We start from the raw sequence: 25,585 nt of genomic DNA on the forward strand, positions 1-25,585 counted from the left end.
CATATTGAAATAGTTTCTTAGCATCTTCATGATGTTAATCTACACCAATATTTCAATAGTCTTTGCTTTAATGCTTTAAAGGTATTAAATTAATTCTAGAAAATAAACAGGGAAGGTTTTTACAACATTCAAATCCCTGTGAAAATCTCCAAGCAGTAGAACAAAATTGTTAATTCTGAACTATGACTTGACGATTTTTTAGATCGATTTTCGCCAATAAGAGCACAGTTCTGAAGCATGGTTTCTGTTAACTACATAAATGAATCAAAAATAAATGGTTTTGGAAATTGAGACATTCTGTCAGCAAATACATTCAGAATTGGAAGTTTACTAAATCTGATTGTAAACTTAAAAGCTTGTCAAGAGCATCAAAAGTCTGTCCTTTTTAAGCACAAACTACTTTGTAGATCTTGAGTAATTGCAGTAAATGAATACAATACCTTGAAGACCCTTAGGTAGCTCCATGGATTTTATGATTTGTTCACTGACATCAGATGCACTGAGGCCTTGTAGCCTCTTCTCCCAGAAAAGCTGAAAACCAGATAACAAGGTTGCTCATTAGAATAGAAAAATAATCAACTCTTGGTGATGAACAAAATTCATGAGCAAAGTAGCATCAGAATAATCACGGGGACAGACAGTGCCTAGTTGCTTACAAAACAATCAACGCAATAGTCCTGCAAGCTACCAAAAAGGTAATATCTTATCCACTGATGGAGTTTCAGTTATCAGGAACATACTTGCATGGGCATTATGCAGTGTATGTTGAAATATTGGAGCTAGCTTTGAATTTTATAGCGGTACAGCTGCACCAACACTAATGCTAGTGAGTAGCTAAACCACTTCAAAACCTATCCGAGCTCAACGATCTGGCCCTTTACTAAGCTGTGTAGATCTCTCTAGACTTATCTGGATCAAGTCTTACCACCTTCAGTAAAATGTGTGTACTAAATTCACATTCACTTTACTTTCTATTGCTTGATGTAGTTGCTGGAAACATGACCTAAGAGATTTTTGTTCAACAATGCAGAATTCCCTCTTCGCTTCTATCATACTGGTCTAAAGATTCCTCCTGAAGTTCTGGTGGAGGTTGGCAAATCCTATCCTTTAAAGTGGACCTTTTCTAGTTAGCTAGATAGCAATGAAAGCCAGTTAAAAAGTTGATTTCCATTCCACAGGAAGCTACATTTAAGAAATAAGCTCAGTAAGGAGAGAAGCGAGAACGTAGCTATGCAATTTCCTGTGGAAAGGGTATTCTGAAATAGTTCGACTTTTCTGCAGGATGTGGGGGAGGGGGAAAAAAAAAAAAAAACTATTGCTCTTCACGCCTCCAAAATCTGATAGAAAAAAACCCTAAGCAAGCAGCTATACTAATTCCTAGGAAATTCCTTCTTGCAGTTGGGAACTCAAAAGACTTAGTTTAAGACAGGGCTACCAAATGCCATATTCTGTTCTAAAACTGGAATTTTCCTCTTCTATCCTTTGTAGGGCCTGTATCGCTAGCCACACCTCGTTAAAACTGAACCACTGTACATCAGTGATTCTTATTCAAAAAAAAACCCTTTATTTCCAGTGACAGAGGCAGTAAAGCAAGGAAAAAGCAACAAAGAACGTGTACTTCAGCATTAAGAGTACTTCTGATTGGAAATAAAGCAGGTAGTTATGGTAAGAAAAATGCAATAATCTCTACAACATGTCTGTACAGCTTTATAAATCAGTAGGACAAGTAATACTTGTGTTCACTGATCGATTACTATGTCCTTTTATAAGAACTACTTATTTAAGTGCTCTTAGCTGGACAGTAGGACATATTTGTAACCAAGTCTAAATCCATATGGCCTAGAAAACCCACACAGGATCACCAAGCTCTTCAACTCTTTGCACAACTCTTGACAACATTGTTTGACACATTCTTGACTTCTCCGTGATTTTGAGAGCTTTTTGAAAATATACGTCACCACTCATGTCTCATTTTACTAGAGCCACTTAAACTTAAAATACTTTCTGTAAACTTATTCCTCATGCGCAGCTAGAATTCATTTTCACCGTTCCAACCCAGGTTTTAGTTACGCTGTTAGTTGAACATCCAGGCATCTCTTTCATCTTGTTTTAAAATGTTGAATATTTAGTACCTCCAGTCATTGACTTCTACTTTTTACTAATATCGCTAAGATATCATTCCAAGGAAACACTCTGGATGCACTGTAAGTCATTACTGCTCCATGGATGAAGTGGCAGTGTCTTTAGGCTGTCTGGACCGCTAAAGAAATCCTTGGTTACAAAAGCATAAATAGCAACTCACCAGCTAAACTCTAAAAGGATTATTAAGACTCACAAAAATTAAGTTAAAGTAAAATCCTATTAATTCAGTATTTCATCACTGGATTAACTTCCCACCTTGATAAAAATCACTAGAAAGCTTATTAATTTTTTGCATTGTTTAAAGAATTTATCCTTCATTCCCCTTTCCCCCTCCATTTCATCAGTTTTTAGAGCTAAACAAAAGGCTCACCACCTCCAAATCATAACTCTATTTTTATATGCTATAGGTCACAAAAATAGCTTCTGTTTACGCAGAGTAAAATTAATGGGTCTACAACAGCAGCAGCAAATGCATCACCAAATACAGTCAGGTATTACTGGTTTTTGATCCTTCAGTTGCCTACTCAAACCATCACTGCACATCACAGAGGGAATAAGGGATCAGGAGAAAGGTTAGGATATAGAAGGATATAGAAGGTTGCACAGGAATGCAAATGCATTTGCGAGAGAGTTGGGTACTTTAAGAAGGATAACTTGGATATAAAAAAGCTTAGAACATTTGCAAAGTGGAGCACAATAACTGATTGGAGGGCTCTTCCAATACCAGTATTCACTCAGTTCTTTAAGCCTTAATTTTCAATGCACCAAAGAATCACTTCAGTATCAGCAATCTGACTGACTTTGGGGTCAATGCAACATAAAAAAGCACTTAGGATTTAGTCACAAATGCTTAAGCAAGATCGAAGAAAAAAATATCTAAACTAAGTGCACGGCCACCTGATACAGTCCGGGCCCACTGAGGCTGTACCAGTACATCCAGAAAAGCAAGGTTCCTGTCTCCAGGAAAGGTGTTTTAGCAAATATGACCCTGTTATCCAGGAAGAGAATACTGATAGGACTGGGATAGGAAGGAATGAAAGAAGAACCAGAGTTCAAGATTCATCATTGTTATGATGTGATATTTCACAACTAGTGCAAAATAAATGAATAATAACTTCTGAGTATTTATCAGCAGGTTATGAGTGTTCATCCTATTGAAGGATGAAAAATAGCCCCATTTCAGTTTTGCTTGAAGACTAGCAGTTAGGGAACGCAAACTGAAAGGAGCCTAAAACACTGAACCTGCATTTACTGATACTTGAATATTCTAGGTTCAGAAAGACTCAGTAGCCAAGTGCCCCATTTCCTAGGAAGCTTTATGCCAAAGGTGACCTGTTATGCAATAATTTCTTGCGGAGCAAGAAATATATCCCTTATCACTCATACCTGCTCTCTTTGGGTAAACCTTTTTTTTTTTTTTTTTTTCCCTTTCCCTGTGACAGAAAAGGCAGCATGGGAAAGCAATGTCAAGGTCAGCAGGGTGGAGCAGAATTTTCACTTCCTTGTTGTTCTAAAATTCTATAATGGCAAAGCTGTACTACAGCTGTTCTTCTGAAGCTCTTTGTTTGGAGAATTATAAAATATTGCTTCCTTCATAATTGTTTTTTGTCCAAGAAAAGCCATTCGTGACTAATGGTCAGCTATAATCAAAATTGTAATCTCTGTAAAAACACAGTCTCCTAAGTAACTATTATTTCTCATTCAGAAAACAAAGAAATGATAGATTAGCCTCTGTATTGCAAGAATTACCAAGTATAAGCAGGTTATTTCTCTAAGGAAAAGGTGTAGCACCTAAAGTCTCTTTTGCAGTTGCTCAAGCAATGGAAGACTTCAGAAAAAGTTTGCTGGAAAGGGACCTATTCCAACTTACTCTTTTTAAAATAACTGCACATATGTTCTTAACGTTCAAACATTCTTGTTAAATGACTGATTTATATGTAAAACAATTAATAAAGAACCTTAAATATTTTCAACATTCTACTTACAGAGTATTGAAAATATTCTAATTGTCAACACAATGTACTTGACTGGACAAACTCCTCCTACTCAAAGTTACAGATATCTACTCTTATTTTCCACTAGGAGACAGAAAAAGCTACTGTCTAATTCAGAAGTATGACGGACATAGCAAGTTTAACAGCACAGTCATAATTCCAGGTAGCAGCCTTGCTATCTTCCCAGCTCCCTAGAATCGTATTGATTTCCATGCTGCTGGAATACAGAGTCTACACAAAATACAGTCAACATATCTGCATTGTACTGCAGACACAGACAGCCTGGGATTTTGTTATGTTTTCAAATCTACTCTAAAGGTTAAGTGAGACCAGAATGCCCAAAGTTATTGTTTGAGAAACTACTCAAGTGTTTAATATTGCAGGCAGTTAAATCAGGAAATATGATTAGACAGAGGTCTTTTCAAAGTGTCCACGGATGATTTTAAAGTGAACAAGAACTCCTGCGTGAATCTGAAAAATTTCTTTCCTCTTTTTATATCCAACGAATTGCTCAGCTCTGCTGAATCCATAATTGCCCAAGAAAACTTCTCTGTTCCTAAACTTGCCTGGGAGAGGGTGATGGAGCTTAGCAATCTTATCAGGTTCCTTCCACTTCTCTTCTTGATAATTCTAATAAATATTAACCAAAGAGCCTTCTAAAGTGTTCCAACCCTACCTAATTTTAGACTCCAGTCCCTCACAATTTGATCCATAGGAAATAAAATTGCCTCTATTTGACAAAGTATGAAGTGCTGAGAGCTAAATTCTTCTTCCTTGTTAAGAACTGTTAACAAGGAGACATAACATAAAATGACATCCTTTAATTTTTATTGTAAAGTAGGCTTTTTAGACTGCATATATCTTATGCCAAAAATGACTATGGTCAGCTCTGGTTTGTGATGTATCACCCTATTTAATCATCAATTACAACACAAATTAATTACAAACATATATGACAGTAACTGTAAAAGAGACTTTTAAACCAATTCTGAAGAGTACTTTTGGCCTTCAGACAGATGATGTCATAAGTAAACGTAATTGCTCAGGTTTATCCTGAGGTGGTTAAAAAAGCTGTCTGCCACAGTGTTGGAAGAATCAGGTGACATAAGAGATGACTAACTGATTACCTGATTTCCTTTAAATGAGCTTCAAAGAGGAGGCTGGCATTCTTTTAAACAGTGAAGGCATGTTCTGGGAACGTTTGTAGCCAAGTACATTAGGGAGACACTGAGTTAATCATAATACTGAATTAATAAAAGGTTTATCACCTACATAAACACCTTTTTCACCAGTGTGATTTCAAATGATCCCTAATACTACAATCAGTAGTATACAACAGAATCAACTAGTGATTAATCAACTCCTCAGGAGTCGGAGCTATCTCAGTCCCGTATTTCAGGTACCATATGGTTGGGGGAGAGGGCGGAGGAAGAATGAGTGAGCTTTGTAGGTTACCCTGAAAAAGGCCAAGGAGCACAGTGCAGCTTGAACCAAGAAGCCTGAACACACTAAGAGGAGGATAAGTATTATAGAGAGGACACAGACCTGAACCTTTTGGAGACACAAAGTGAATATAGATACAAAGGGCAGTGACCCATAAGGAGTTTGATTTGCAACATCATTGCTAAATAGGAAGGATGGTGGAACAATGTGGTTTTAAGACAGTACTCGCTATCCCCAATGAGGAGGATGCCAGAGATACAGTCGCCCGTCTTCTGGATTCTTCATCAAGTCCAGTTTCAGTTTCAGCAATGCTAATCTCCACTTTTTTAAAACGCAAACCATGTTCCTCTTAAGTTTATTGAAAATGTATCATACTTTATCAAACCTTATTTAGAAGCAGTAAGCTTAATAATGGAGAAAGGGCTAAAGCAAGGGTTTAATGCAGGGTTCCTTCTCTTATACTGGCTTGTTAGTGGAACCTGCAAGGAAAAAAAGGCCAAAACCACAGAAACAGTAAGAAAACCTGTCATAAATGAGCTTATGGAAAGCCAGCACATTTTGAACGGGGTGACACTTCCAAGGGAACATGAACATACTTCAAAGAGCACTGTAATTGAGACAATTAGATTTGCTATTTAGGAACTTACAGATAGTCATATAATGTGATTTAGATATAAAGAGTTTGACAAATCTCTGTGGATTTATTGAGCAGAAGCTACTTGGAGGAAGAAGATTAAGTGTGATAGTTAGGAGGAGAGAAATCTAGTGTGTACCAGAAGATTCCTCAGAGCATGCATGCACACATATGGGGCTCAAGCTCTGATACTACCCAGTTTCAGGATTCCCCAAAACATTTCCATTCTTTCCTGGATGAAGTTCTCCACTCTGGTAGTCAGTAATCTACAAAACCTTTAAGAAAGGCTCTGAAAGCCTTGAAGATTCTGTCTTGCAGAGCCGTTGTTTGAAAAAAGCTTAGATAACCTTGTGATGCTTCTTGCGGGCAACTAAACACATGCTGAAAAAACGGAACCAGCAGCTGCCACAAAGATCTGTTGCTCTAGTTGTCAGATTTACCTATACCCAGATCATAAGCCAACTATCATTAGTTTATCTTTCCCGGGACTATCATAGGATTTACTGCTTAAAAAACAGCTGCTGCCAAATGTCTCCCTGCCAGCACCAATAAGCACGTCTTCTCACTCTCACATCATGAAAAAACTACTGACTGCCAAGGGTACTACAGTACTGGTTTATTTTGATCTCTGCGTAAGGAGGCAGGCCAAAGAGAATTTTCAGTGAATTCTGGTTAGACTGTCTCTTGAAAAGGGAGAGACAACAGATATAAGCGGATAAAGCTTTTAGAGACGGGTATCTAGAAAACCAGAAGCAAGAATCCCTTTACCAACTTGGGCCAAGTTCGAAGAAACAGGAAGGAATGAAACTGGAAGAGGTAACTGAATAAGCTTTATATACAGACAGGCTTTACAGTCAGTGTTCTGTATTCATTTGAATAGCCAATGCTGATATCACATGTACAGTGTCTGAACAGGGAAGGTGTACATCTGAATAGGATAGGAGGAAACAGTGATGTATATAGGGATTATGTGTGTAAGGAAAATATAGTTTTTATATCTGGGAGGGAAGAAAATTCAAATATATTTGCAAGGCTGTATTGTCTGACAATTGTATCTCAAGTGATAAGTGTTCTATGTGATGCAAACTTTATTCAGAAAACAGAGGAGTTTTCCAGCACTTTCAGTCCTCACTTCTGCTTCTTTACTTTATCTCAGCAGATCACAATAAGAAAAGAATCCTGACTTTCTGAAAAGCAAGCAAAGACCATATATGTTGATAACTTTGACATTCCAAACAGTGAGAAAAATGTCTGAATTAATTTCATGCTATGCTCAAACAAGATGCGTGCCTTTGTGGTTACATGCGTATAAAGGGTGCACATAGGATTAATAATTCAAGTTCCCTCCATGCTTTTACAAGAAATACCTATAATTGTACAATGGAAATTTGCATGTAAAGCAGCAAGATCATCTGAAGTAGTTTAAGAAATCTAACAGCTTAAGAAATCTGTCAATGCTTAGGACTTGCTGCAGTAACTCAGAGCATGCTATGTACATTAGATTGCTCTGTTACAGGTTTTTAGTGGAAATTTTACTGAAAACTCACTAGGAGTTTATATAAGAACAGCTGCAACCAACTCTTCACCCCCTTCCCCAAGTCTCCCACCAAGCTGATGGTCAAAACCATCATAGACTTGCTCAAACAGCCCAAGCAGCACTCTAACCGGGAGGAAAGCAACGGAATAAGACACACCAAGGTTTGCTTTGCTATTAGATATAAAAGATGAATTTTTCTACGTTCAAAGCAAATAGAGGTACCATCTCTTCCAAATGAAGTATGTCAACACAGCATAAGATTAGTGTTTTAAGTGTCCTCTTCCAAAGATGAGCTGATGCAAATGAGGAGAATGGAATCTGATTGAAAAAGAATGCTGAAGCAGTGATCAGCAGATGATGATTACTTTAAGATCTTGCTATAGCTTGATCTATTAGAACCTATCTTAATGGGGCAAGGATTTAACTCAGGTAGGTTTGAAAACTGCCTGCTCTGCAAATCCTTATGCAACGGAATAGTCCATTTTCAAAAGACAAGAGATGCGCTCCAGAAGATTTCAGTCACTAGGTATTTGAAGAAAAGATTCTAGAGGAAAGAAAAGGGGGAGGAAATCCTCAAGTAAGAAAGGGTTCGGAATCCATCAAGATATGAACTGCCAGACACCCATTTCTCTTGTCACAAAGGTGCCATAACTTTCATATGATTTAGTGATTATTACGAGTTCAGCAGACATGACTGGAAGGAAACCCTGACACACAAAGGGTAACAATTTAAAAAGAAAACCCAAAGAAGGTGAAGAGAATCAATAGACACATGCAGTTATGCATCTTTTAGATCCGAATGTGATACACTTACATGGCCCCTGTTGAACTTCATGGGACCAACAGTGAGGTTAGTTGAGGCCTTCAAATCTTGCTAAAAGACATCTCAACAAGATGATCCAATATGGCTCGATATTTCTTCCTTTTCTTTCTCACCTGAATTTAGAGGATGCAGAGTCTAAATTCCTTATGTTATTTCTTACAAGAATAGCATTCAAGATGTTTGAAAGTGCAATATTAGAGACAGCTTGGGTTTCAAAGGAAATGATGTTAAAAGTTAGTGATATATGAATGTTCAAAACTACGACCATGATTCTGTATTTTCTTCTCACCCCTGCATTCCTAGGAAAATAAGGTATTTCAATATGATGGTAGTAACACTACAGTGACTCAAAGATACAAGTTAGACTTAAAAACAATGCCTCAATTCAATATACATCACATTATGTAGTATAGCATTCCTTCTTTCACTAGATATCCTTTTCTCCTCTGCTCCCTCCTCCTCTTATAAAACAAAACCAAAAAGCACAGTATGAAGAGGTGATCCGTCATTGATAGAAAGAGAATTATCTAAAGGAGATCTTGTATAACACGAGTTTACATAAAACTGTTTTGTATTTATAGTGGTAGTATAGTAAAAAAGGGATTTAAAATTAAAAAAAAATTGTATTTGCACAAAGCTCTTCTATTTAAGTATTTAAAAGAGATACATAGTTTGTATCAAGAAATTATATATTTTATAGAAACTTCTATGAAGAAGCTGCATATGAAAAAATCTTGTATTTGATGTCCAATTGTGACAGTAGAGCAAATAGCTGTGTTTCAGTAGGAATGTGGTAATCAAATCTGAAAGAAGTTTTAGATTAAAAAAAATATTATTCTCCATATGAACAGACTGTTACTTCTGTATTTTTTTTTAAAAACTGTATTTATTACAACACATTTCTAGAAGCCATCTTCAAGATGGAAATTCTCATTTGTAATTGAAGCACAGCCAAAACCAGGCAGATTTTCAGCTTGTTTCAACTTTCTGAGCTGTAAGAATGGAAGTACAGTAATTCTTACCTGCCGTGGCTGCTCTGTTACTCGCTGTGGATCAGATCTCACTTTGTTACTAGGATGATTGGTAACTTTGGTGACTGGTTGTTTGAAAATCGATGCTGTTTGTCTGATTGGCAAAGTTGTATTTAAGTCTGGTTTTCCCTGTTAAAAGAAAAAAAGTGAATTAACAAGTGTTATACACCAAAAAAATCCATATAGTAATGTTGGATTCACCCTCTTCTACTGATTGATTAAAAAAAAAAAAAAAACAGCTTTTTTGGGAGTAAAGATTTCCCTTAAATGCTATATCCAACTAACCTTTGTAGTCCTCCATTTTAAAGAAAAAGAAATGTAACACTTAACTAGCTGCAGGTATTTTCACCATCTTTTATAAATTATTCTCTGGAAGAATCAGACTGCTTAGAAGTCTGCCTTCTCTTTTGGTAAAATACATGTTATTTGTGTAATTGGCTTACACTCTGAAAAGAGACAGCTTCATTATCAGGTGGCAATGTGAATCTCCGAAGCGTCATGAAAACATACTTGTAGCAAACAGCTTATATTTACAGAGTTCCAAGTCCTAAAGGCCAGCAACTTCCTACATAACTCTGGTCATTAATTTCCTAAGTGATTCCTATATCAAAGAATTCTTAATTGAGTGCAATAATTTATTCTGGAGAGAAATTAAAACTATTCTACTTTAACAAATTCTGCTGGAAAAGCTAGATTAGTTAGGTTTGTGAACTGATGATTCCCAGCCATCACAGATAACACTTTACTGATACATCTTGTCACATACAAAACCCTTCAAACCATCAAACCAATCGGATATACTGGAGCACAGCTCCCCTGTGTAGGTATAATCTTGAACAAACTTCAAATCATGGAAAATCCACTGGACACCTATACATTTTTCTAATTAACTGCTGGGGAAAGTATCTGATATTCACAGAGGGACAACAGAAGAACAGATATGCATGTATTATATACACACATGCGCAAGCACAGTGTGAGAGAAGGGGGACACAGAGAACAGAGACAACAGTAATTTAACTACATTTTCTTTATATAAACTGATTTTTGAAAATAGTCAGCATGAACTATTGCTCCATTTCAAATTAGAAAGGCTACTCTAATTGCTTTGTTTGAAAAATAACTCAAAAATATAACACTAGATTTATTCTAATCTGGAAGACAGGAGGACAATTTTTCATCATAATTTATTTGCAAGCCTTATTTTATGTAATTACAGTTAAGCTGGCTGTGTGCCTATTTTGTTTTGTCTTTCCTCCCAGTAGCTTTTGAATTTTTTGCCCAACGTCAACCAAACTTTTAAAAAGCCTTCAGAAAATTTCTTTATATGAGTTTTGTGAAAGGTGGTATTCAAGTAGGGATGGGAGCAGGGAGAGCAAGAGCGTAGGGAAACATCACCACCGAGGGAAAGGAAAGCAGAATGCATTTTCTGTGTAGCTAGCCAACAGTCAGCACATACTTAACTCCAGACCATCACATTGTAAACCATTTCCTGCCAGGGAGTGGGAGCTTTCAAGCAGGAAATCAGAGATACTTAAGTGTAAGATTAAGGAATACAGATACACATAGCACAAGCATAAAATGGCAAACTTTATTACTCTAAGTGCTTACTAGACAATTTTTAGAGTTTCAGTACTGAAAGAACATTTCCAGGCCAAACAGCTTAAGGTATTTCCCATTAGTTTTCTCACTCATTTCCCCACTCACTGCTAGCAAAATGTGTCATACAGACACTAGTCCCAGACAAAACTGATACCAGCTTCCTCAGAAGTGATCTTTAATGAAACAGGAAGGTCATATTAACATGCATCATATTTCTGGTATCAAAAACACTATCAAAGCTTTGGAGCTTAATGATACATTCATGTTCACTACAAATGAACAAATTCAAGTGTGAATGATCTGAGCTGTGTGGTTTCAACTAAGCCTGGGTTGGAGATACTGCTAGTGCTTGAATCCCTCTGTGTAGCAAGAGCCCCAAAAGAAGCATTTGGGCTGGGGGAAGAGAATTTTCCCATAACCTCCAAGACTGACGAAGAAAAGCAGAGATACAATATCAGCACACCATGTCAGCTTTCATAAATCTGTCACTCTATCCAAAAGCAGACTGTTACTTTGAAGTGCTGTGACAGCACGACAGTATCTTAGAGCTTTCTGTCTGCAATTCCAGCTCCTCCGAGTCCTGAAGACAGGAGTCTCTCAAACTTTTCTCCTCTTGCATTTCTTTTGTTGTCTTAACAACTACAAGCTCTCTCAGCTTCTTTTTTAAGGCATACAAGGGTGTGACTGAGAATACACATGTGCTTATATCCACACAACAAGAGAGACAATGAAAACCAATATCCTCAAGTTTAGCAGACACATATTTTCCCAATGAACACATATTAAGAAGTATGTTCCCTATTTTGCATGACAGTTCTAGGCACTTCAAAACATTTAACAGCTATATCTAATTTTCACAAAGAAAGAGAACTGTTCAAGCTTTTGCTTTTTAAAAGTTTAGTTACTTGTGGAAAAGGAAGAAAAGTAAACTATCATATAATATTTCAAGTCCTAGAAGAAAGTTTTATAATTGGCTGTGAGATCATAGTTCAAAAGTTACACAATGAACTTTGATATTGTACCAAGAACCAAGTTAAAAGAATTTGTCACTAGGATTTACTCATATACCTATTATATATTTATACTCTTTTTTCTTTTTTTTTTTTTTTTTTTTTTTTACTAGAAGAAGTAATTTCTTGGGCTTAGAAATGTGAATTAAATCTCTCTTCAAAGCCTCAGTATTTAGACTATATAATTTGGACTACACAACTTTATAGACTAGAATGTGTTAAGAACCAGAGAGCACTAAATGTTTAAAAGCCTTTAGTTCCTAAGCTGAACATACTGGAATTCCATATAATTTAAGTTAGATAGATATTCTCTAATGATCTATATAAAAATGAAATAAAAAATTTGGCTAGGGGCTCAGGCTTATTAATAAGCTTTCTGTTCACAGCATCAGTTTCAGATTAAATTCTTATTTTAAAAGTAGGTATCCCTCTTTTAGAGCTTTGCTAGGAATCCGACAGGGTAGTTCCTCCATCATCACAGTCCACCATGCTCCTGTATTTTAGCATATCTCAGTTATTGTAAGGTGGATAGGAGATAAGAAAGGGAGGGTGAAGTCATTCTTTCTACATTTGTACAATGAATAGCCTATAAACTAGCAATGAAGAGAACATAATCTCTGCACTCTGCAGAAAGTAATTTTCATCCAAAAGAGCATTCTACAGACAAGCCTCTTAATCCCAAGATATATCCTCACAAACCACAACAGTTATCATATTGGCTACTCCCATCCAACTATTTGACTCATCTTTTGGGTGGAGGGAGAGCCTCTTTATATAGCCTCTCCAAGATGACGCTGAGCTATTAAATTCTTCCTGGTGGAAAAATTAAGGAATTCCTCCATATAACTCCAAGGCCTGTAAATAGGAAGGAGCAGCAGAATAATATTTCATATTTATCTAGGCACCTTAAAATGTAACCTAAATTACAGGATGGTTTTAATATTTCAGGCCTAAATTCTTTACCCAGCAGGCAAAGAAGTCAATTTGTCAAATGTACTATGCACATTCTTATCTATTCAACAGTATGACTCAAATCATACACTAGTTTATAAGTAAGTTCTGTAATATGTTGGGAATGCTTGAGTAATACTGATTTGCTCATTATCTTGTAAAAGCCAAAACAGCTTTCCAGACCAACAGAAGAAATATGCTAGAACACATAAGTGAACCTTGACCTCTCCTTTTTTTTTTTTTTCTCTCTCCAGGTAGTGCAGTTATCCCATTAAAAATATAATAAGGCTAAAACCTCAAATTCCAATGGAAGATTTCCTCAGAAATTCAGGTACCTAACATTTCTACATTTATAAACTTACGGCCAGAAACTACCCAGTCCCCATGTCTGAAATACTATTGCTTTCAAAAGAGAAAAGCAGCACATCTTCAGAGATCTCCATTTTCAGCTCCACCGCTGACCCTGTTTATTCCTAACTGCTGTGACCGGAGTTTCCATGGCTGGAGCAAACAGCAAGCGAGCATCAGTGCCTAATTCCACTTGTTAGTTCAAATCATGCTGAGAAATTACCATTCAATAGTACACCAATTCAAGGATCTTCCTATACAAAGCAAAAATGAGAGTCTAAGTTTGTAGGCAAGTATATATATTGGTCTTTTCCTTCTGTTTCATCCAGATAGTCCCACCCTACTTGAGGAATACTTTCAGACACTTTGAGCATTGCTTTTAGCATGTGTGTTGCATGCTAGATCAAGGACCACTGTAATGGGTTTCTCCTAATTCATACTGTGGGCCACAACGAACACTGCTACAGATCTTCTGACCAATCTAACTTATCTAGAAACATCATTCTGATTCTGCTTTTTTGTCAGGTATGCTAGCTTTTCAGAGAGCGCTCATATAACTCCCACATTTCAGCTTATCCAAAGTTTGATGAAGTTCCACATCCCTTCACAGGTTACGGGTTTTCTAGAACTTTTTATTTCTCCTCCCTAGCTCCATAAAAAGAACAGGGAGTACCCAGAAGCAGTTAACCTTATTTTCTTTTTAAATGCCTTTTAGGCAGAATATATGAGCTTGAACTCACACAGTCTTGCAAAGGGGTCCAATCCTTCCAGTTTTGTCCATTCCCCAGGATACACTGATGTTTATTCAGCAGCACATGTGCTTGGAGGCTCATTTTCCATGACAGAGAGTTTGAGATACTGACTATAGACTTTTTTTCCCCCATCAACAATGAAAAAGTAAGTCTAATGTTAGACCTTTTGTGTTACATAATGGTGCAGCACTGGGGAAGCAAAATACACAGAATCACCGATCAGAGCTAGACAACAACAGCATGTACTTAAATTTGCCCAAAGTATTACGGCAATCAAATTCACTCACACCACGTAATCTGCACCAGTACCTTGACAGACTTTACCTATCCTGCAAGCTTCACATTCCCTGATCTTGTGACATTAAGTTCAAAGCAGTACTTCAGGCTTTGAAGTCCATGCCTCCAGGACATTCTGTGCAGTAGCACCAGAATTAGTGGTAAAAGGGCTATTAAAACTGAAAAAAATAACAATATTACTGAGCCATCTGCAACATGTGGGACAAACTTGATTCAACAAACATTTCTAGAACAAAGGCCTGAGATTCTAGCTCATGAAAAAAATTTCAAGATTTCTTTTGGTCTGAAATCTAACTTAAAGAGAAGTTTAACTTTGCTTTACACCCCGAATACATTAACCTTAAAAGGGGAAATTCCCTTAGGCACTGTGAGCACTTAAGCAAATTCAGTTACATTAAAGAGCTGTTTAGCCTTTACAGTCAAAGCACAACTCTGATGAGTTATAATCTATGCAGAAAATAAAGGTTCATATTTATCAAGCAACTATCAAGCACAGACCATCCAGGATTTTTGCAATGCCATGGCTCTTACCTAGATATCCCATAAACTGTTTAAATCAAGGGCACATACTACAAAATGGTCATTAGGCTAAACCGTCTAAACTAAAAATAGATCCATTCCTAAGTACTGTAATCATACTTTTATTACTTTCTGACTTTTTCCTCCTTGCTAGTCACATCTGGGCTTTCTGGAATCATTCTAAATAAATTAAGTCTCCTATTTGTGGCATGGAGTTTTGAACCACAGAAATAAACTTTTTGGTACAGAAACTTGTTAAACTCATCTCTAGCACCCTGCAGATCTTCACATGTACAGGGAAAAAAAATTATCACATGGTACAGGAAGTGACCGATGTTCAGATAAATTGTTTTTTTTTTTTTTTTAAACAATACACCAGAACCCAGCCCATGTGTGAGATTCATTCACGACAGGGGAAAAGTTTCCAATAGTTACATCCCAATAGATGAGATAACTAATATTTCTACAACCAACACCTCTGCTGAAGCTCTCTGTTGAGAGATCCTTTGAATATTTGAGATGAAGGACACTATCTACATATTTTGACTGGCCAGACACAGATTTGTTCACTTCAGACAGTGATTAAGGTCACCTTATTCAGGTATAGGCATACCTACAAAACTTCAGCATTCAGAAACAAAGAGATGTTGTGGTTTTTACATTGCTTGATTACTATGGCAAAATAAAATCCTTTCCTATTCTGGGAACTATGACAATGTATCAGCTCATAGGAATATCAATGTTCCCTGCTCAATTTTATTCATTATTAAGAACATTTTATGCTCCATGAACAGTTTCCAACGAACCTTTCAGTTCACTATCTTTTCAAAGACATGTATTTCCAGAAGCATCAATGTCCCCCAGACATTAAAGAGAAGACGACATTTAAAAGCTCAGTAACATATTTCCAGGTCTTTCAAATCCTTTAATCTAAGAATTCACTTATAACCAGGTAGTATGTTTAACCAGTAGATTCTACTATGTTTCTCTTTCAAGATAAAGAACTGTTAGGCATATTTTTATAAGCACAGCAGTGTGCCATTTCTATTGGATACCTATTCAATTTAATTTCTTTGTCTCTTCAAAAGCGCTTCAAATGAATCAAATAATTTGCAAGTGAAATGTAAAAATGCTTACACTGAAAGTAGTGAAATGATTAGTGTAAGATGAAGTAAAACTCCTCCCGTGGCTCTGCAGTAGACCAACCTATCAGATACTCGCCTTTATTGCCAGTTTTGAAAGGTCAATAAGAACGCATAATGCTAAGATAGGAGAAAAGTATACTGCTAGAACAGTATTTCTACATCACTTACACTGTTGCACATTAATATTGCAAAGCAAAGACAATTATGTACATATAATATCCTCGGTTCCAGTTGAAACCAGGAGACATTAATATGTCATTGAAGACACGGAGTTCTAGGCTGCTAATGATGAGAATCTCAAAGTTAGAAGTATGGCAAGATGGTATTTCCATCCACCACATGTATATATCTAACTGCCTAGACATGTCTGTGAAAGAAGGCTCAAGTACATTTTTATACTTGTTCTTGAAACAGAAGAGGTGCCAAAGAATTTAGAAACATTTGTGGTAAATTGTTTGTATAAAAACAAACAACAAGTAAAACATGAGCAAGTTTATACACCAACTTGCCTATGCAAGTCTCTCTCTTAAGGCTCCGCTAGCAGCACAGCTGCAAGGTGGACTAGAAGATGACCACAACCAATCTCTTTCAACATCTGTGGAAGAAAATATAAGCTTCAGGATTAAGCTGAGGTCCTATTTTTAACTAACACAGGAATACTGAAGAAATTCTGGAAAGCCTATGAATTACAGATTAAATCACTCAGAAATAACAAATGTTATTTACGTTAAAAAACAGCATTAATTTAGATTCTAATCTTGCATTTAACATGGTTACTCTGAGCAACATACAAGTAATCTAAAACCTTAGTAAAGCAAAGTGAGCACAGTTCCATCTCTATTTTATATACCAAGTTTTTAAATTTCTGCTTATGCAAAAAGCCTAATCAAAACCTTTTCCTAAGACTACCTCATAGTTATACTATTTGAAAGCCTCATGTTTGTGGAAAGAAAAAAAAAAAATAGAAATAAAGTGAAGGCATGTTTTAAATAAAAAGAAATCAGCATGAAATGTGTAGTTCACACATTAGAAATGGCAGATGACAAAAAACATCAGTATACAGGACTAGGCTCTAACTTGTCAGCTATTTTCACACACTACTGTAAGTTATGAAAGCCCTAAGAATAAAACACTTTAAAAGCAAAACATTGGAGGCTGTTACAGAAAACCTTTCAAACATCTGAGGAAACCTGTTGTATTAGATATTTATATTAGGTCCAGCAATGTAGTATCTGAGCGTCAGTTAAATTCACTTGTCATCTCCCTAGAAGGCACATCAATTATTTTACTTCCGTGTGCTTAAGCCTTTTATTTTCAAGCTACTGTATAAATTATCTTCAGCATTTGGAAGGCTACACTGTTGTTTAAAAATAAATAAATAAGAGAACAGTCTGACTCAATTAAGTAAGACCCAGTCGTGAAATAAATACAGAAAAAATACTTGGCCTTGTTTAGCTGCATAGCTACAAGCAGACATCCAGATTTGTACAGACAAATACAGTTGCCTCAGAAAACAAGCTTCCCGGCACATATTAAAAACGTGAACTATTTCAGCTCAGAACAGGAAGATGAACACAATAACTTCAAAACTTGCACAGGACAATCTATTGGTGTTAATAGTCTTAATTCTTCCCATTTAGAAGAATATTATTCAGGTAGATGACTAGCACTGAAGTTTGTTCTCTTTAGTCATAAGCCAACTCCTGAATTACTCAATTTTTTTTTTCATGTTTAACCTCACCTTGGTATTTTCTTGGTAGTAGCAGAGCATTCCCTCTATTTAAAAATTTGCATCTACCACTACTAAAAATTAAACATATATGTACACCTCAGAAGCAGACTGCTTTAAGCAGAAAAAAAATTACTAAATGAACTATAGGAAAGGATTTTTTAGGATATCCTTAAACACAGTATTTACTAACAAACCTTATTTTGATTGAGAGAATCATTCCTTAGTCTCTGTTTGTTCTTCTGCAATTTACTGGGCATCATCTTTCCCGTTCTGAAGTCAAAACTGCTGAGATCAACAGTGTTTCCCAGGTATCTTGCCAACTGAGGCTTGCTTCTGAACTTCTTACCACTTGGACTAAAAAGAAGAAAACACTTTAGTATGTTTTGTTGTACAAGAGGATACAACTGTGACTTCTTATAGCAGGTTTTATACCTTGTTAAATATCTGTAAAGTTTCCATATCTTTACTCCATGTGGCATGTTCATTGATGCATTGATTAGTGAGAGTATACCTGCCCAATCTCTGCATATGCAGTCCCATCCTTTGCCTAAGTTTTAACTTAGATCTCCAGCTGATGGACACGAGGATACACTACACCCTGGAAAGCTGCCTTAGCAGTTAATCTAAACTAAACTCAGATATACGCAGTATAGAATGGAATGTCAGACTGTGGACAAGTGAAGGAATCTCTCTGCACAAAACAAAGATCAAAGGCAAGGTTTAAACTGATCGCTGGCTAAGGTCAGACAAGACTCAACAGCAACCCATCTCAGCAACCAAACAGCATGGCATTAAACAGAAGCGCAGAACCAAGATCTGAGGTGACATAACATCACTTTTCTATTCAGTCACTAACACTGGTGAGCGAAGCCAGAAAAGTAACCGAGCAAGAAGCAAGCGAGCAAGATGATGCAAAATATGAAGCAGGTTCAAAAGCTGCAACTGTGTATACGAACGGCAGATCCTACCGCAATAGATGAAGTCAGTTATGTAATACATAATTCACCAAAATCAGCTTCACTTGGAACTATTCTCACTTACCCCGAATTCCCAGCTGATGTTTTGAGTAATATCAGCAAATATCCAATTTAGAGTTATCCTAAGAAAGGGGTATTTCTTCCAGTCCTACAAAACTTTCTAACCTCTCACCTACACGACGGTCTCAAGCATCCAGAACAGCAACACAGGCACTGTGCACATACTGTCAGCCCTGAATATGCACTTAATTCCTGCAGATTTTCACTGACCTTATAGGGGCTTCAAGTAGACTTACTAATCAGTTCGCATGTCCTGTGTGCAGGTCACTGCCAATATGCAGTTTACTGACAAAAAGTTATATGAAGTTATCTCCACTGCAAGGGACAATGGTGCTGCCTCCAGACCCAACAGTTTGACAGAAAATCAAGTGTCAAGAAACACTACGTAAAACTCTCAGACTGCAACACCAGTTTATGATAGCCTCCCAGTACAGATAGTCATGAAAACAGCTAAATATTCATCATATGAGTCAACAGTCACTTAAATGTCTAACGCAAATTCCTATCCAACAAATTTAGCCAAATATCAAAAGCTTCCAGACTAATGAAACCCATAAGATTAACAGAGCTCACAGCATTTTTCAGGCCACTTCCTTTGCGCAGAAAGCTACTAAAGATTTTTGTCTTCTTCACTTCTCCAAAGTGTTTATTTTCAAATGTGCAAATACCTCAAGGCAAGAACTTCCACACAGAAGAATATGTATTGAATTCTGGGAAAAATAACTAATTAAGACAAACATTTTAAAAAGTTATTTAAATGAATCCAGAAATACAGAACGATAATTAACAAGAGGTAAAGGGTGGGAGAAAAAAAAAATTAAAATAGATTGCAATCTGAAGCTAACCTCCTCAAGGATGGGTGTGGGAAGGGGAAAAAAAAAAAAAAAAACCTCAACCCCCCCCCAACTCTATTCCACCTCTCATTAAGCAGAGAATTGAAACTGTGCTATAGGCCAAACTAAATACAACACACTTTAGTTTTATTTTAGATAGCTGAAATTAGTGCCCTAGCTTGTTAACGGTAGGTAAAATTCTACACTGAAGGTCAGAGACCAAGCAAGTCTCTTGCGTGACAACTAAGTTTCCCATTAAAATAATCAGATACCTTGTCTCTCACTCTTCAGGTACTCATGTGAGATAAGTTCAGGATAAAGCTTTGTCAAGAATTACTGGTTGCCTGGCCAAATATTCACGTTTTCTAACAGAGTTCGGAAGGGTTAACTTTACTGAATAAGGCCTCCTGTTGTGAACTGCCTTCCCAGTTTTCCTCATGAACATAAAACACTGAATGAAAAGGAGAAAACAATGACTTTAAGCAGGCCCTGAAGTCAGTGTTTACGTTCTCTGTTCCAAAAACTTTTTTTTAATTGAAACCTGTATACACTCAGTCATTTTAGCCAATAGCTAAATAACCAGCGAAAGGATATATAAAAGTTTGACAATCACATCTTCTACTATACACTAATTTTTGTACCAAAGAAGAAATAAGGTTTCATTTCATTCTTCCATTTTTCCCACACCACCACCTTTTATTCTGTAAGGAACTAACAGACTCTCATCAAGAGAGTCTAGTTATTAGTTTTCCTCTTCAGCTTCCTTGGAGAGAAATGCCTCACATATACCTTGAGTTAATCCAAATTCCAGCAGTGTGCAGCTATCAGCCTAGCTTCACTAAAAACTCTTCGTGTAGAACTCTGAAAACAGAATTCACAAGCAAACTTTATTAATGCATCCAATACTTTTAATTCTATTATTTATGCTTCTAACTTGTTTTTATTACTATTACTAATCTAAAAGCAAACCAAAGAATATGATCCAATATCCTTAATTCATGTCTGCATAGATCTTTGGCAGGGTTGGCGTTAAAGGCTACTTCAATCCACAGCACAAAATCTACCACTTAAGTTAATGGTGGCAGGCTGTAATCCATCAGCAATATATCTATTTTCACCTTGAATTCAGTGTTAATAAGAACCACATTTTTGGGCTGAGATTAAAAAATAAAAGTTAAAAAATAATCCAAGACAAGAATGCACGCCTTGAAAAAATTCTTTTTACAAAATGGCCAGTCTCACAAAAAAGAACCAAATGAAAATAGTTCTCTCTTTTTTTTTTTTTTTTTTGTAAATAAAAAGTGTTTGATGATCTAACCTTTAGCTTTTGCTTTCATGTTTGCCCGCATCAGTGTGAAGGATGATATCGACTTGCTACAGCTGTTCTTGACTTTATATGAGAAGAACAAACTAAAAAAGCAGGTGTATTTTCAGAGAGGAATCTCACAGCCCTAGCTTTGCATTCCACTTCAGTCAAGAACCTATTCTGGACTGGTTCAGAATTCCACTGTTCATTCATATTGTCCCACCCCTTTTCCAAATGTCCCTGGCTCAAGTCCGCACTCAGGGACATCACTACTTCCCTCTCTCCCCAGATGTATGTCTCAGTCGCATCCTGCTACATTCATATCATCGTCAATACATCTTTTCCTTCCAAATGGACCAGCCTTCTGACCTCTCTGACAAAAAGCAGAAATTCTTGTTCTTAGACCTTAGGAGCAAAGTCTTCTATGCCCTTCTCTAATTCCCTATTATTTTCATCCTAAATAATTCCCTTATGTTCAAAGTCATCCAGTTCCTCCTGATTATTTTCTGATCCTCACTTGTTCTGATGATGTCCTAGATATGAAACCTGCTGATGATGCATAGCACACACCACTTGTGCATCCAAGTTAATAAATACTAATATCAGATTAGTTCTAAGAATATCATTTGTGCAGCTCCATTAGTAACTTTCTACAACCAAGCAGCTCGTTTTACAAAGCCTTCTACTGTTTCCCCTTCAAGCCATTCCTCAACCACTTTACAAACCCTGCAGTATTTCCCATTTTTCTCCAGCTTCAATGATATCTAATGACACCCAATAGAAAGTGAATTTCAACAAAGTCCAACAGACTGAGCAGCATTTCTCCTGCTTAAATCAGAACATTATCTTGGTGCAACCTCTTAATATCTACTGAAATCTACTGTGAAACTACATTTCAATTGATTCCATTTCCCACTAACCTTCCTATCCTATCTAAAAGTTTACATGATACAGAAATATGGACACGGAGAAAATACATGGTGTGTAAGCCTTAGAGTATAACCTCAGTAGGAAGCAAACAAAACAGCTACTGGCTTTCCCTTTGGTTTCAAGGAAACACTATTTTGTAATTTTTCTACTTTGAAAATGTAGGCTCTCAAGCCAATAAAGTAAGAGCTTATTTCTGAATCATTCCCACATTATCTTTAATCTCTGTCCTGCTCTTGCTGCAAAGTCTCCTCACTTCTCTTACCTGCAGAGAAAGTTCCATTGAGTAAAAGTCAAATAGATGGGTTATGTGCAGGGGCTTTATCTGAACATCTGTTAAATCATTAGTACGCACTAAACGGAAAAGGTGACATTATAGCGTCTATTTAAACTAGTATGCCTACATACAAGACTTCTGCCTATACACCTTGGATTCAACTATGTAATAGCATTTTCTTCTTTTTTTAAAAAAGGGAATTAAAACCAAGTTTAAGTTCAATTTTGGTTTTCAGTAGGAAAGAAGGATAGAAGGATGAGTTTTACACTTTGTTTGCTCTCAGAAGCATCTTCTGGATGCTTCTGGATGAAAGAGATATTTTAGAAGTCAAACTGAAAAGGATGTTGAAGAAGGCTTAGACTTCAAACTTAAACCTGCTGTAAAAGATTTTTCAAATGTATTGCTTTGTGTTCACATATTCTAAAATTTAAACTGCTAGAAAAGTTAGAAGCATGGATCACTACACTGTTTCAAGGAGAAATTACATAGATATGGAGGAAACCAGTAAAATTTGCCCTCATCCACATGTTCTGGGCATTCCTTAATTTTACACTGACTTCTTTCATGCAACAAGAAGGCAGTGAAAGAGTTCTTTCAGGCCGCTGTGACACAGAGGAGCCTCTGGTTTGACTACATTATAGTATGACCCAATATTGAGACAATTTAAAATTGCAAGATAAATGTGGAACTACACAGAAATATCTCCAAATATATCTTATACAATAGATTGTTGTAAGACTGTTGTTCTGACAAGCGTTAAAGTTACAAATATTTAACCTTACCTAAACATTCTTAACTTTGCATAGTGTTTTAAAGAATTAGTTAGCTTCAGTTAGAAGTTCCTATATTTTTTCCAAATAGAAATGTAATATTTAGTGCATTTAAATTGAAGACTTAGTTCTCTCAAATATGAGACACACATAACCGCTAGAAGAGTCAAGCTTTACCCTGTCAAGTTAAATGCTGTACAAAATTTTTTCAACATAACCAGTTAAGAAAAAACAGTACACCTCAAAAGAGGTGATATCTGCAACAAGACAGTAGCTCAGCTTATTAAAACAATAATCTTATTGTAAGCAGACATTTCTGTTTTCAGTTGCTTTCAACAAAATTTTGGTAAACTGCTTCATTTGAGCTTTTATATGCTGGCTCTCCCCATCAAACAGACTTTGAGGGAAAATTTCAATCCAAGCAAACTAGATGCTCCAACAGCAGCCGATAATAGGGAAAATAGGTCATCTTCTCCAAGTTAAAAATGTCTTGCTTTTTGTTTTTTAAAGCAGATCTAGCTTCTCAGTTTTGCAGCAATAGCCAAAGTAAGAAGAAACTGAAGAAAGAGAATAAGCAATCTCATGGCTGTTAAAAACAAAATACATTCCTTTAATTTAGCACTTATCCCCCTCTACTACAGAACTGCAGGGCCAATTTAAGCAAGTCAGTCACACCAGTTTTCCAGAGGTAGCCAACAGTTGTATAGTTCCTGTTTTCTGAGGGCCCAATCTGACAGGCTGTAGTCTGAGCTACAGGAACGCTGTAAAGTCAAATAGCAATGGAGGAACAACGCTAAATGCCTTTGAAAAGGCATGTCTGATTAAAGACACTTTAATTTGGCTACCTAACAGAGGTAGAGCAAAGCAAAGTAATTCTATCAATCATTCCCCTCCATAAAGTGGGAATGAAGCCCAGGAACATAAGGAAACTGAAAATATATCTGAGCATTTCACTATGTAATAGTTAATAAGACCGCAGAAAGACCACAATAAAATTAGTTGTTTGATCTTATGTTCAAGCAAACCTAATGCCGGACAGCTGTTCATTAAAGCCTCCTGTGTAGCTGACTTCTGAGGGTACGTGGCAGATTTATTCAACTAAGAAATAAAAGTTGGTCTATAACTGTTGGAAGAGATCCTTTCTCAAAGATGTGATTGCAAATGCTCAAATACATATTCTAAGACATTCAAAGATTTATTAAAGAAGTCACTACATGAATGTTGCAAAAAGTTCAGCACTTGATTATCTAAACTCCCTTGCAACAACACTTTTTTTTTTTTTTTAAACATAATAGTACATAGAGTTTATATTGCCACACTAAATCATTGATAGCAATTGATGCTGGTGAACTGCTGATTTTTAAAAGGTTATTTTCTATATCTTTATTTAATCTTCTGTTTCTGAAAATATTTTGGCTTCGCTTATCAGACTTCATTTCTACGTTTCCTAAGAAAACAGTCTGGAGAGCTGCCTTAGTGAGACAGAGGACTCATTCACTGTGCCCTTGTGTAATAGAATCAAAGTGTCACCACTACGATTTGATAATAAACATTATTATTCAGTACGGTGATGAATTCACCCTATAAAGAAAATTAAATATATTTTACATATGAAGACTCTCTTTGCCAACATGGTTCAACCAGCATTGCCCACACTGCACCAAACTTAATTAGGGGAGATTGTTACCATGCATTTTCAGAGAGCAATGCAAGTTAACTGAGCCATAGAAAGCCAAGGCAACAGAAACAAGTGCTTCACTGAAACTTCCAGTTGCTTGCTGAAGGTAGGGTATCACTGCAGGAGCAGCAGGCTCCTGCTGTACAGAGCTGTTTTGTTCTACATAAGCACAGCAATGCATTGCCAGAAATTTTCTTTCTACGTGACATTGATAGAGATGCCCCAAAACTGTCAGGCAACCTGCAGCACTGAAAAGGTTAGACCACCTTTGTCTACACACAAACCTGAGTACATTGCTTCAGGTATAACTTTGATTTATCTGTCACAGACTTCCATAGTCAACTGGGTTGACTACTGCATGTAGTCTGTACAGCAGTAGATTTCTAACATGACCAATCTGAGGTTTTAGTTTCCTCCTTCCAACAGGCAATAAAAAAGACATCCAAAATACTAAAACTAAAAGCTAAGGGCAATCAGAGAAAGCCTATGCAAGAAAAGTGAAGGTTAGGGTAACATATTTGTTATTATCATTGTCCTTGTTTTAGTTTTCATTTAAATTTAGAAAAACAGTGCAATTATGAGCAGTGAAGGAGAAAAGATACAAAGTTTCAGAAGAGATTAGAAGAACAAGATGATAACCCAAAATTCTGCTAAATTAAGGTCATCCTATGAACTGGGTGCACTGCAGAAAAAACATAATGGGAGCAGCACTAATAAATTAATAAGCAGCCAATGCTAGCAATTTTTTTTCTTGTGCAGAAGCTGAAATAGATTTCCAAGATTTAGATGTCACTATT

At 36.5% G+C, this 25,585-nt stretch overlaps 1 protein-coding gene across 1 annotated transcript in view; it reads right to left on the minus strand.

Moving 5' to 3' along the window:
- The window catches only part of LOC138064366 (methyl-CpG-binding domain protein 2), a 43,433-nt gene that overhangs the window by 11,246 nt on the left and 6,602 nt on the right, over positions 1-25,585 (minus strand). The window contains exons 2-4 of the mRNA XM_068926476.1: positions 18,155-18,314; positions 9,596-9,733; positions 441-531 (exon numbers count right to left, since the gene is read on the minus strand). Coding sequence (XP_068782577.1) covers positions 441-531; positions 9,596-9,733; positions 18,155-18,314 — 389 coding nt within the window. The remainder of the gene's footprint in view (positions 1-440; positions 532-9,595; positions 9,734-18,154; positions 18,315-25,585) is intronic.

The sequence above is a fragment of the Struthio camelus genome, chromosome Z, assembly GCF_040807025.1.
Source record: "Struthio camelus isolate bStrCam1 chromosome Z, bStrCam1.hap1, whole genome shotgun sequence".
In the NCBI taxonomy this organism is placed as follows: domain Eukaryota; kingdom Metazoa; phylum Chordata; class Aves; order Struthioniformes; family Struthionidae; genus Struthio; species Struthio camelus.